The sequence below is a fragment of the Centruroides vittatus genome, unplaced genomic scaffold, assembly GCF_030686945.1.
Source record: "Centruroides vittatus isolate TY-2023 unplaced genomic scaffold, ASM3068694v2 contig_301, whole genome shotgun sequence".
In the NCBI taxonomy this organism is placed as follows: Eukaryota; Metazoa; Arthropoda; class Arachnida; order Scorpiones; family Buthidae; genus Centruroides; species Centruroides vittatus.
In genome coordinates, this window is record NW_027121927.1 from 1,349,332 (window position 1) to 1,363,715 (window position 14,384).

Consider the following 14,384-nt stretch of genomic DNA (forward strand, 5'->3'; position numbering starts at 1 on the left):
CAATTCCGTTTTTTCATTGGATATCCTCTTTTTCTTCCCGTAAGTTTCCATTTTAAGAGATCTTTCTTCCCTCTGTAGGCTAATCTGTTTTCAAACTACAGTAGTATATTATGATCAGCATAATCTGTTAAATCTCGTCAGTAATTTTTTAAAATGTTTTTCTTATCATTATTCGTTTTATTTTTATTTTCCTTTTCATTTACTTTGTTATGGACAGTTCTACCTGCACTGGTCATAAAGTGGAAAATGCACTGACTATATTTTTATTTTTAAATCATTTTAAATCTGCCTCACTTCACTCTCTATAGATTTTCATTTCGACTGTGTCGACAAGATTTTCTTTTAGGATGCATTTTAGCTCGTTTAAGTAGTTTGAACAAGCTATATTATTTGTTAACATATTTAACTTTAAGTGTAAGCTGTTTTTTGTAAAACCTAATATCCGACAATATTCTTTTTATCTTATTCTTCGATGTTTAAGTGTCTAGAAGTCTTATGCACTTTACACGTCAATCATCAGTGATATACATCGAAGAAACGAAAAAAGATTCAAGTGAGGATAAAAGAATACAAGGAGGAGATACGACTAGGTTACAGTATTTTACCATGATACCAACATAAAAAGAATAGTAGATGTAATACTGTATTAATGTAAATAATGTCAAAGTAATCAATATTGAAAAAACATGTATGAAAAAATTTAAATAACATGTAGAAATAATAACAGTAAAAATAATATTAATGTAATATGGGTGTGCAAATTGAAAATTGTTGATATGATGTCGTAATCCGAAAATTTAATCGGAATAGAACATCATAGCAACGAGTTACAGATTGGAAAGAGTCAATGAATAAATTTCACTTGTAGTTATTACGTAATTATATACTTTGGTTTTAAGTTAAAAACAAAAAGAAAACACACATATATATATACTGATATTTTATTTTACAGCATTGGAGAGTGATGATAACCGTAAATGCATTTGCCAGATTAATAAAATTTTTAGTAAAAGTTTGTCAGTTGTTTTATCTACTAGACACTAAAACACCGGGAAGAAAACGAAAAAGAATACTGTCGAATGCAAGTTTTCATAAAATGCAGCTCACTTAAATATATTAATAACAAAGAAATATTAAAAACAATGGGATCGGTTATTATTATAATGTTAAAAAACAATAATTTCCAAAAAATTTTTAAAACTTTCTTAAAAATAAACGAGTGAAAATCACTCTTCTTTATCCGATTTCGAATGAATTAAAACAAACGATGAACACTTATTCAGTATTTGGTTATTTTCTAATAAGTGTCCATCTTTTGTTTTAATTCATTCGAAATCGGATAAAGAAGAGTGATTTTAACTCGTTTATTTTTAAGAAACTTTTTAAATTTTTTTGGAAATTATTGCTTTTTAACATTAAATATATTAATCTTGAACCGATCATCTATACAGTTATTGTACTCGTATTACAGTATTGACTTTTCAACTCTAAATTAGTGATGTAATCAAAATAGCAACAGAAATTACAGCAGTCAAGAACTATATTTCTTTTTTAGTTTATGCTGGATTGATAAAATTACTAAAAATTACTTTCGTTTATCTGTGTTTAGTGATGAAATAAATTAAATTGTTGTAGTTTGGTTTTTGTACCATTATATATAATTGTTGATCACATTTTCCTGTTCATACTTTCAATTTTAATAACTTTTGTCCTTTAGTTAACTTTAAAAGCTTTGATTTTTAACTATCAAGCTAAAAATGGTAAAGTGGTGACCAACTGAAGATCTATGACCAATAGAATGCCGTCAATAACCTCATTCATACATCATTCGAACTGATCAAATTTCACTGCGGTATATTATATAATCTATTATATTTTAAGATAATATAGGCTTATCTATACAATTCTCTTTTGTATTTACAAAGACCATGTTTCTAATTTCTGAATAACGATGTTTTAGTTTTGTGTGAAAATCATTCAACAGGATTACCAAAAGATCTTTACCGTTGTTTTCGTAAAAGGTTTAAATGTTTTTTTTTTTTTTTTTTTTTTTTTGTTGCGTGTCATTATGTTACTGTTAATTTGTACATACGTCAGATCTGTTATTCTGTTCTAAAGAGTATTTTATTATTTTAATTTGAAGTTTTATTACTTTTTTAAAATTATTTTACGAATTATGAAACTTGTTCATTTTCCGTTGTTTTAACAGTGTTATCTCTCAGGTTTTAATAACATTTAGAACTAAGTATTATTAATTTTTAGAATAAAAAAGATGTATTTGGGAATTATTATACCCATTTTTTTACTCTCCAGTTCGAATAACATCAACTTTCTTTTATTTTATTTTAGCGTAGACCGTAAATCATTTTGAATTCGTGTAAATATAAAATATAAATTTTTAAATAAAACTTTTTATAACATTTTATTTAAACATTTTCTTACTAGTCATACCTGGCCAATTCCGATAACTTACACAACAGCGAAAGATCTCGATTGGAGACCGACCATTAAGATGTGGACGTATAAAAAACAGGGTAAAGGTTATTTTATTTTTCAAATATAATGTTTAATATTATTGAATAAAAATTACTTTTAAAATTATTTTTAAGCTTTAAATAATTGTTTTAATTTAATAAAAATTTCATTTTTGTAATATTCAAAATTCATTAAAAATAAAAAAGTAGATATTCAAATTGTTCAGAAAAACCACTAATCAGAAATAAAGCTAAAATTATCTGTGACGACCATTTTAATTCTAAAGGAATAAAATATCTTTCCTGAGACATTGCATCGCGTGAAGCGAGAAAATTTCGGAAATATGTCACTCAGAAACGCCTTCCTATTGACTCTATTAAAACGGAAATGGCCGCTATTAAAATCAATAAATTAAGTGTATATTGTATAAGTTTATAATTGAGATCATTCTATGTTGGATTCAAATGCATTATTAATTGTACTTTAAACGTCTGAGTATATTCGTGATACAAAAAATTAATTCTTTAAAATTTTTAAAATATTTGCGACCAATCAATATTGTTTATTCGAAATTTTATATTTTAGAATTTTAATTTGCTCTTATTTTCTAAGAAATCATAACAAATATAACTGGGAATCGTGACGATTGGATTATTGTTAACGGAGAAAACGTAGTCTATTACGTAGTTAATTACGACGAAACAAATTGGAATTTACTGGCGAAACAACTACGAGAAAATCATTCGGTTAGTAGCAATAAATTAAATTAATATTACTTGAAATGATATTACGGAAATATGACAAAGTAATTTTGAATATTTAACAGGTGATTCCGGCTACTCATCGTAAAAAAGTTTTAACCGACGCTGGAAGTTTGTTTGAGTGAGTTATTCTCAGTTTAGACATTTGTCCTTCTGTTTCGAATAACACCCAGAGGTTCTTTATCGGCCTTATACAAATTATTTGTATGTAAATACAAAAAAATAATTCATTTCAGAAATCACATATGTTATAGTTCTTAATAATCATAGTCTATAAATGCTCCAGGCAGCACTAAAACAAAGCAACATTCTTGGAGGAGGAGTGATAACACCCCGTCTCAAAAAATAAAGAAGAAACCTAAAATCCGATTCTAACCAAATTCTCTCTTCATTTGAATTTTCATCGAATCCTTTACATTCGAATCTCCTTTGCCAGACTACGTTCTGGAACAAGCCGCGTTTTCGCCGGTATGTTCCAAAATTTTTTTACGTTTTACAAATCCAATCGATGGATTATGCTGAATCCTAACCAAATAAATATAAAATTGATTAAAATAATTAGATATTGTGATTGTATGGCGCTTCTTGATATTGGTGTTTCATGTTTTACACGAAAGTGAATTAGATTACTACTAACAAGAAATGTAAGAAAGAAGGATATTATGAAACAACAATTTTTTACTTTACTTGAAATAAGGTTTGTTATTTAGAATATAGGCAGAAGAATTCATATTCATAAAAGTAATGAGGACCTCTTTCACGTGACTTCATTAAATTCCCTATAGAATCACAATGTCATAGCAGTGTTCAATCATTACATCAGGAGATAATTTTGTTTAATTGAAATTAATAAGTAGCCTACATTAATTTTAAATAATAAGGTTAAATATCATTCACGAAAACAATGTGTTCAATAATAATGGCTAATAATGGCTAGTTATTTGAAAATTCTGAAATTTAGCAGTTATCATATTATTATTATCATTATTATTCTTATATTATTATTTTGCTATCTATCCACTGTTGGATGCAGTGCCGTAACTAGGCAAATGCAACAGGTTCACCCGCACAGGATCCACTTGTAAGGGGGGCCCAAAATGCATGTATTTATTTTATTATTTTCCCAAACGTAACTAATTAAAGGGTCTAAATGGAAATTCTTGCACAGGGCACAGGAATGGCTAGTTACGGTACTGGTTGGATGAATGTTTCTCCCACGATTTCCATTTTCTTTCTGCTGCTTTGGTTATTTCACCAGAGTATCTCATCTTACGTTACTCTTGATTTTTGACTTGGTTTCTGGTCAACCGTTCCGTCCAGCTCCGTTTCAACTTTTTAATTTGCACTAAACCATCATTTATTTTTGTTTGTTCTCTATCCAAATACTTCTCTTATTTCTTAATGCTATTACTATCATTCCTGGCTGAAATGTGCTGATGTAAGACTGTCTGGTAAGCGGCACATTTTTTGCTTCCGGAGTGATGGTGTTCTCAAACAACTGTGAGATCGCCGAATCGCGCGTAACGGCAGGATATCTGAGCAATTCCGAAGCGTATGTGGGAGTGTTGATGACAGAAACAACTCTGTCCAATTATAAAACAATTTTCCCGATTTATTGTATAAATTATGCTTACAAAAACAGTATCTTCTGTCCGAGAATAGGATGATGTGATGGACGATTGGTCAGTTGGTCGATGGACAGTTGGTCAATCGGAGAACTGGACGGCCCCGGAGCGTGCTCGTGTAATAGTTTGTCGTTTAATCGTCGGAGAAACGGAGAATATTTCACTACGGAAGATGCCACACAATATGAAAATCCGGTGGAGAAGCTCTCCGTATTCTTGAATTGGTCATTTTTATAAACTTTTTTGGATCCCAAACTAATCATTTTGATTGGTCAATCCTTCTCACTCTGCTTTCTAATTGGTCTTACCTATTGTAACGAGATTCGAACCCAGATTGCAGGATGAGTGAACGTCGCGTCTCCATTCGATCCCAATCGAAGATTGTCGATCTTGAGACTTACACCATTCTATTGTTTTAATTCGAGAAGTTCACTTTTTTGAGAATTACTTTTAAACATGTCCTTTTATGGACATAAATTTTTATCTTTATTCTCTTATGGGTTTTACAAAATAAAAAGGTTTCCCTCTTTCTCCGTTTTTTCCAAGAACAAACAAAAAAAAGAAAGTTTATTTATGAATATGATTCCGGTTCACTTCCAGAGCCTCAGACAACTGCATTCCAGAAGCGAGTTTTTCATTCTACACGACAAACTGCTCACACTGGAATCCGTGGGAACAGAAGAAAAGCTATACGAACTGTTGCATCGCCCAATCACTGACAAGCGTCAAGACTAAACTCACTGAAATTGCACTACTAAGTGCGCAACAAGTCTCCGCAAATGTAAAAATAACAAACGGTGTATAATTCAAAATGTCATAAAAGTTTATCATATCTTAACAACTGATATAAAGATTGATAATTTACTAAGATTAATAAGCATAACACAATTGAATTTGATAATTTATAATTAATAATCAATATAAAGTATGAAATTATACAGACCCACCAAAATCTGCTCATGACTTTTTCTTCTGACTTTGAACGATCGCCCCATGTCATTTCGCAAACTGGCCGGCGAAATCCCAAAATCAAGAAATGATCGCACATTGGCCAGTCAATTCACAGCAACTTTGGCCATTTCCGATTTGGCCGGACCCTTCCCACTTTGGCCGTAACATATACAAGAATCTTTAAAAAAATGTGAGATAAAATTACAAAAATTTGCTTTAGAAAGTTTTTGACGACAATCTTAGTTCTGAGAATCACCAGTAGACGAAAAGAAGCACTGTGGATAGTATCGGTATGATACTTAGGTTCGTTTTTATTTGAAAACGAGCCATAATCTTATAATAGATTATAATTACCTATTCCGATACAAATTCAAAATAATCGTGTAGCGTTTAGACAAATCTAGAAATAAAAAGGCTTTTTGAAGTTTTGCTATATATCCACAAAAGTTTGATGGCCTCTCATCATCAGTGGCCTACTTAAAATGTATTCAATAAATAATCCTGGTTTGGGAAAGAATTATTATGTAAATAGTTATATATTAAAGATTATGTATTTAGTCACCCAATTTCCACTAGCAAACACTCTAGCATAAAATTTAACATCGTTTATATGTATCACTTTTAGACCTGATCGCCATTGTCAAGACGTTTAGCACTTCTCAACATGTTTTAATCTTTGGTAAATGCAGATTTGAAGGGTGGAAAAATTGCAAACCAAAACAAAGCCAAAGTGTTAATAGAAGCGTTGTAAATATGGTTAAAGTTAAAAAAAAAGGCATCTCAACAGAGATATAGCCTCATATGCGCATCAAAAAAAAAAAAAACAATTCTACCTTTTAGAAAAAGTGGATGACTGCAATTTTTAACTAAATGAAAGCGAACTGTCTGCAAAGTGCTTCCACCGCTGATGGTTTCCAGAACTGATCGTAATAATGACTTATGAAGATGTTTGCTTAGTGTTTCATATCGCCCCGTGCTCCATCTCTCCCCTGCTCTACACTATAGTTAATACTTAGATTGATTACAATTTAAAACGTAAATTATCGTTTATGTTTATTATTAATTCTAAACATTTTCCACAGAAAAAATTTGACGACACTGAATACGCTGTTGGATCTATATTTGTATTTTCCATTCGAAGACGAATATTATGCGATAATGAATTCAAAATTTTTAGTTATGTTATTCGAAATAAGTAGACTGATAGAACTAACTCCGGACGAAATTATGTGGGACGTAAGTACTGTACATAGAGATAAATTTGACTTTTTGAAATAAAATCAAACGTGTTTGTAATTTAATTAGGTAATAAAATTAGGTAATTGACATAAAATCAAATATTTTTGTTAGAAAAATTGCATTACAACTATTATCAATAATAGAAATATAAAGTTCTTTTAATATTTCTTTGGTTCATCTCTAAACTCCATTGTGAAATTACAAATATGCACTAAAATTGTATAATTAAAATAAATATCATCGTTATAAGTTGATAAAAATTTAATAACAACAGTTCTAAACTTCACCAGCTGAAATATATTTTTCTTTACCAAACGTTTTCGACTGATTGGGCAGTCTACAGAGAGGTCGATCGTCAAAAAATTATTGTATTCCGGAACATAGAAAGTGAATAAATGGTGCTCTTTTCTTCAACAGACTAACTTCAGATTTTTCATTTTAAACTTAATTATCATCCGGCGATATTTTACAATTGAATTGAAAAATATTTCTGCTGGTAGAGATTAGAACTGTTGTCATTGTAGCAAAACACCAGTTTATAAGACATATTATACAAAAAGTAATATAATTTTTTTTTCTAGAATTACATCATTTATTTGTTTGAATCGCCATATAAAAAGTTTGGTTGGGAGTACGGAGATAAAAACGAAAATGATTATAACAGGTAATTTTGATAACTAAATTCGAGACGATGACATTTTGCAATTATATTTTCATTCATTACCTTTTTGTATCTTAAATTTTCAAATAAATAAGATTTTAAAATTACAAATGTAAACTTTCGTTAACATTCTTTTCTATTCTTACATATGCGTACCATGAAACATTTTAACTAAAACTAGTTTTAGTTTATTGCGTCAATAATAAAATATTCTTGCATTAGTGATTAGTTTTGTGAACAGTTAATACATTAAAATTAAAACATTTTCATTATAAATGCTTACACCGTAATGAAATATTTTTGATTTAATTCATTTATAATATGTTGTATTTTAAGGATAAACCGAAAAGAAATAAAATATATTTAATTGAAATACTTCGTCAAAATTGATAAACATTCTTAATTCCGTTAATGCAGTAGATAGTACACCGAAAAGTAAATGAAAATGTCAACTTTAGTTATTACAAAATTCAGCATCATGAGGCACAGTAATTGAAATATTAAAATATTTTGCATTCTCGGCTGTTATAGAATATAACAAAGGAAAGTATCATGATCAGTCAAATTTTGATCTAACAAATTCTTTTTTAAATAAAAACTTTAAATACCGGTATTCTCAAATTTTCCCTTCGAGAATGTAAAATTCTCTACAGAATTCCCCATTAATTCCCTTATCTCATTTTTCCCATTATGTGGAAAAAATCTCCAATATGGCAACTATGTCTTCAGAACCTCTGGTTTAATTTGCCACAAGAAGCAGTCTGGATCCTAAACGTTCCAATGCTTCTTTTCACAAATAAATATCTACAGTGGTGAAAATGAGACAATATTCAATTTGTTTAATAATTTGTTGTAGTTAAGATAATGGTACTAAAATCTACGGTAAAAACAAAGTCAAAATAAAAAGTTTGAAGTTTAATTTTTAGAATTTAGTACATTGTTTTTCTTTCTACCTTTTTTGTTTTACTTTGTTAATTTATTAATATATTGGAAATAAATAAAATAAGTTAGTTAATAATTTTATTTAATATTTATTTAAGTCTGCTATATAAGTTAGAATAGTTAAGTTTAGTAAATATTCGAATATTCGAATTCGAGAAAACTGATATTCGTCCATCTCTACTTTCTATTTCTGATGTCATTGAAAAGATCTTAAATTGATATTGGTAATTAATATATTTGTTATTAACATCTTTTTAAATTTGGTTGTAATATGTTTTTCAGTTGGAAAAATAAGAAAGTTGAATTTAAGAAAAAAAAAAAACAGAATTATTTTAATAATTAATTTATCATTTTATTTAATTTCTAACTAATGTATAATAAAATTTATAAAGGCCCATAATCCTTAAAGTTAATTTGTAACTTGAAATTTATAACAAAATTAATATAAGTAGTCATTTATATTATATGTCTGATAAGCATAGTTGTGTAAATAATCTGTTTCATCAGTAATTAAAACGGAACAATTCTATTAAAAACCACGTTATAATTATTCTCATAGTGTTTGCATTGGGGTCGTATTTTACAATAAGTATTTGTGGATAGTATTCGCCCATCTCTAATAGATATATTTTATTCAATATTAATTTATACCCTATGTTTGAAAACATGTTTTAAAATGTAGTGTTATATTTGATTAAAATTTTAAATTCCAAATTTATCTGAGCACATTGTAATTTTATTTTGAACTTTTATGTATTTACAGGGGAATTCGCGAACTATCCATATTCTTTTTATGCCGAAGAAGATACATGCCTTGTGTGAATACCGCTATCGCAAAATTTAAAAATTGGAACGAAACAAAGAATGAAACCGGGTAATAACTTTAACAGAATCGATTATATTAAATAATTAGGAATTTAAAATATTTAGTATATATTACGTAATTAATTAATGTTAGGAACATATTTATAATATACAAATTTTATGAAAAAACTTTAATAATACAATAAATTACTTTGGAATTTACTGTACAAATAAATATAATCAGAGGCAGAAAGCTGTTTCTAATTAATTAACGAGTTTTATTAAATATTAAATTCGTTAAAATTAAAACATAGAATTATTTAACTTGACCTGTATTATGAATTTAATACAGATCAAATAGAATTTTCTCGAATAGAAAATGTTTACGAAGTTTCTCCAGGTTCTTGCTTAATTTTAAATCATTTTGATTTCGAGAATTGTTGAATTAGAATATAATCGTGTAAATAGAATAAACCGAATGGCTATAATTTGCAAATTAATAAATTTGGAATATTCATAATCATCTTTTTAAATTCGTCTTAATTTACTTAGTTAAGAAACTTTCATTTTGAAATACTGCAGAAGCTCAGTATTCGGGATTTTTTTCATATTCGACAACTAAAACTCTATTATTTTCGAAGGATTTATAAAAATAACGTGTAGGAAACAAATATTTTTTATCTTTCAGTTTTCAAATAGTAAATAGTAGTAGTTAGAAGTATTAGTAAGAATGTTGGGGCAACATTTTGTTTGTTTACTTCCTATATTGTAATATAATTTGTTAGAGATTATTATTAATAGATTAGCACCAGTGGCCGAGCGGTTCTGTCGCTAAACATTGGTAGTTTGGTCGCGGGTTCGTGCCGCGCTCGAACGGATAGCCGTGTGGAGTTTTCCGTGTTTTTTCCACGTTTGTAACACCTGAATAGGGACCAGCTTCCCTTAGAAGACCTCCCGGAAAGCATTGTTTCCCCTCGCATAACACTGCGTCCCAGAGAAGGCAAAGGGGAACCATTCTGGTCGTAACTTCCTCCCAGATACACCTTGGCGTGTTACTAACCACTTATTAACCTGCGCCTGCTGCTCGCCGACGTCAGCATGTTCTGATATGGAATACAGAGAGAAATTATTAGGTGTTTCTTTAGTTTATCATATTGGTTTCTGTTAGGCCCCTGTGTGGGGGGAGCACGATTTTGTCACCCTCTTTGACGCATAATAACTCCTGTGCTTTTCGTCGAAAATTTCTAAAATTTTACAGGTTTGTGTTGTGGTTTGAAGCTCTATTAAGTCTAGATGGTTAAAAGTCGACGGGGTGGGGAAAGAAAAGGCATCGTGGGTCCTATCTCAGGGTAAAGTCGAACTTAATGGGGTTTTACTCGTTATTAGCATTTACTATTTTTTATAAAGCCCATTTCTACCCTAAAAATTAAGATGTTGGCTATTTCATAATAATTAAAAATATAAAAAGCTGTTTTTTAAAATATCATAACAGACGATGTCACACACGTACTTTTAAACATGGCCGGGAAAGTTAAGTAACTCGTTGCTGGATTTTTAGCTTTAAACTATTTAGATTATCCTCCGTTTATATACGTATTTGTAAGTTAAATTTTGGAAGAAACAGTTAATAAAATGATTAGGTAGCACTCTTAATTTGAATTATCAGTAGATGCAATCTATAGGCTACGTGTGTACATTTGCTAGCTAGCTCTGTTTTCGTTCTATCTATTTGTAAGGTCATATAATTTAAAGTTTGTAACCAGAACACTACAAATGAATTCGATTTAATTATGAATATGAAATAAATAGATTACCGAAAACAATTAACACGTTTTACGAAACCTTTTCAGTTTATTTTTTAATGAAAATTACATATATTGCGATAAATTATTAAGTATTTCTGTTTGTACTAATTTACACTAATTTATGCAAATTTCGTTTGTAGTTTAGATCACAACATCAAACATTCGATTATGTGTACTGGAATCGAATATGGAACCGCGGAAGAATGGAACGAGGTGTTTAATTCTTATTTGGAAAACGAAGATTTTTTAAGCACTGCTTCTTTAGCTTGCAGCAGAAACAGGACATTAATAACAAAGTAAATATTTAGAACATTTTAAATCTTTTTAAAATTTTTTTCCTTCTTTTTTTTTGTATTTTTTATTAATAGGCTCTATGTACTAAAAATGTTTTAAAAACGCCAATTTATAGAATTGGTTGTTGTTGAAAATTTATTTCAATATCGATTTTTCATGTGCTAATGTTGCCTTTTTTTATGTTTAGATTGCTTGAAGAACTTTTGAAGAAGCCCAAAGTAAGACGATTTTTACAAATACTAAAAGAAGTCCTTCGTAACCCGCATATGTGGTTAGAAGTTTTCCATTTCTTCAATGTTCATTTTAAAGAATTGGCAGAAGAGTAAGTACAATAGATTACGGTAAAAGTTTTGAAATATTTTTCTTTTCGGTTTATTCGATATACTGTAATCGGAATAATCTGGAATACTGTGTATAATTAAACTGAATTAAACTATGTATAAGTCAAATTATAGACATATCTGTATATACAGTTTGTTTTCAAGAAATGGAAAATTCTGTTTTAACGAAAAAAAAAAATAAGAAATTACATTTAAAAGATTAATTCATACTTTCTTTCAAATACGAAAGTAAACAATATTAGACATAAGTATGCAACGAACGGAAAACAAAACCTGTTTTAATGACATGAAGTTATAATTTGGTACGAAATTAGTGCAGATTGTAGAGAAAACTAAAAGGCTTTGTGTCATTCATTAAAAACAATAGAAATTAATATTTAGAAATAAATAATTTAATAGCATTATGCAGCGTATCTATAATTCGTTATAAAAAGGAATATTCCGATTTTCCACATTTTTAATTAGTGAAATGTAATAATTACAGTAAGACTCCTCTTAACGTGGGGGATGCGTTCTTAAACGTCGAAGCGCTAAACGAAACAGCGTTAAACGAGGTCATTTTAACATAGAGTAAATAGAGAAAGGGGTGTTTCCCTTTCCCTCTATCACAAGCAACCAAAAATAAACAGATTTTACTATAATTCTAAGATATTTTATATTAATTTGCATAATAATATATGCTAAATAACACATAAACATATGCACACAAAAATGTAAAGTTCATTTTTCTGTGATGAAGTTTTTGGCGCTTCTGAAATTGTTGTTTTTTTTTCTTTGCGTTAAAGTCGTGTAGTTTCATTTGTCGCTATTTTTTTCCTTAAGCAAATACCGGTAGCAGATGATCGCATACAAAACGCCTCGGATTGCTTTCGCCCTCCTCTCAAAATCTGGATTATTAGCTACAATTTGATCAACGATTTCGGTTATCGTAACCAAACTTTTACTAAGGAAATCTGTAGAGAAATTCTTTGGGTTCTTCGTCTTCAGAATCACTATTTACCAGTTATATATAAATTCCTTATTCTGCTAGTTCTTGATGGTCATCGTTGGTAAGGCTCTCACCAGAAACATGCAGTAACTCCTCAATATCCTGCTTATCTACATCTCCTAGTTCCGCTGTATCGATTAGGTTAACAATTTGGTCAACATAACGATACAACGATAGGCTCATCTCGTTGGGAATTCTTGGATACCTTCGGCCATAACTTCTTCCACACTCCGTTCATGCATTTATCAGTTAATTCTTGCCAAGCCAAGTCGATATTGGCTATGGCATCCATGATGTCATATTTTTTACAAAATTACATAAAACAAACGTAGATTTAAGGAACGTACAGCGCAATAACGAATTGCCACTTTTGCTGATTGTTTCATGTTCGTGAATAATCGTATTATACACGAATCAATTAAATGCTGCGATAATTTGAATCAGCGTAAATTTTGAGTTTTTTTTTTTGTTTGTTTTTTTCGGGGCTTCGAACAGACCGCTTTATATTGAATCAGCATTAATCGAGGCAGCGTTAAGCGAGATCTTACTGTATATATATTAAGACATGACATGAAATAAACCGAAATGGACACACTATGTTACATCTTTTTGCAACATTCGCGAAATTAGTACATTTCCTCCCCTTTTCCCTCCACTTTGACGTTTAAGCATCTTTACCCTTACCTTTCTCTGTGTTTTTAAAATACAGAAAAAGAAATAAATACATGTCATTTTCACTCTTCTTGAGCAGCTACGTAAAATTTCGTGTCCTTATTTTGTAGACCAGATCGAGAGCTATAAAACGGTATATTTAAGATCATTTTAGCCTCTATAGTTTCCATGATAATGTCGCTAAATCCCGCGAGAGAAAATACAAACTTCAATAACACAATAGCCCTTTATTTGCTAATTCTCTGAGATCCATGCCCAGTACATAAAGGAAGCTCAGAAAAAAAGCAGTTCATTTTGGCCTTGCACTCTGTGATGGATAGTTGCTATATATGGTTTGTGGGTTATTGTTATACCAGTCCGAACCAGTATCCATTGTTCACAGTAAAACTATGACAAAGGTTACGAAAGGAAAATTGTATGCACTTTCAGAATTCAAGATACAATTCTTTGAATCTGGTGGTCTCATTCTTCGATGTGCCGTCTGCGATGTAAATATTGCGATCGATGAGAAGCATCAAAGAAGAAAAAATAAACCAGTACGTCCGGTACATAAAGCATACGAAGAAAGTTGAACTTCACAAGTCAAAACCTTCCTTGATATGTGTCTTCACTTCAGAATCTGAAAAGCAGCGGTCATTGAATGAGTTTAGTGCAGATCTTCAGCCATCGCATTAATCCAATCAATTATTCCAGTTCATAAAATAAACAATCCTACATTCAAATCCTACATTCCTCAAGAAGTACAAGCAAAAGTCAGTAACGGGTGAGAACCCCCTTACAAAAAAATTACATAATGGCTTTATGTAATTTATGAAAATTCCTTCGA

At 29.9% G+C, this 14,384-nt stretch overlaps 1 protein-coding gene across 1 annotated transcript in view; it reads left to right on the plus strand.

Moving 5' to 3' along the window:
- LOC136972739 (endoplasmic reticulum aminopeptidase 1-like) overlaps positions 1-14,384 on the plus strand; it is a 59,636-nt gene that overhangs the window by 41,155 nt on the left and 4,097 nt on the right. Inside the window, exons 11-18 of the mRNA XM_067267354.1 lie at positions 2,446-2,534; positions 3,088-3,221; positions 3,302-3,357; positions 6,895-7,048; positions 7,633-7,715; positions 9,418-9,528; positions 11,404-11,559; positions 11,745-11,879. Of these exons, the coding sequence (XP_067123455.1) occupies positions 2,446-2,534; positions 3,088-3,221; positions 3,302-3,357; positions 6,895-7,048; positions 7,633-7,715; positions 9,418-9,528; positions 11,404-11,559; positions 11,745-11,879 (918 nt within the window). The remainder of the gene's footprint in view (positions 1-2,445; positions 2,535-3,087; positions 3,222-3,301; positions 3,358-6,894; positions 7,049-7,632; positions 7,716-9,417; positions 9,529-11,403; positions 11,560-11,744; positions 11,880-14,384) is intronic.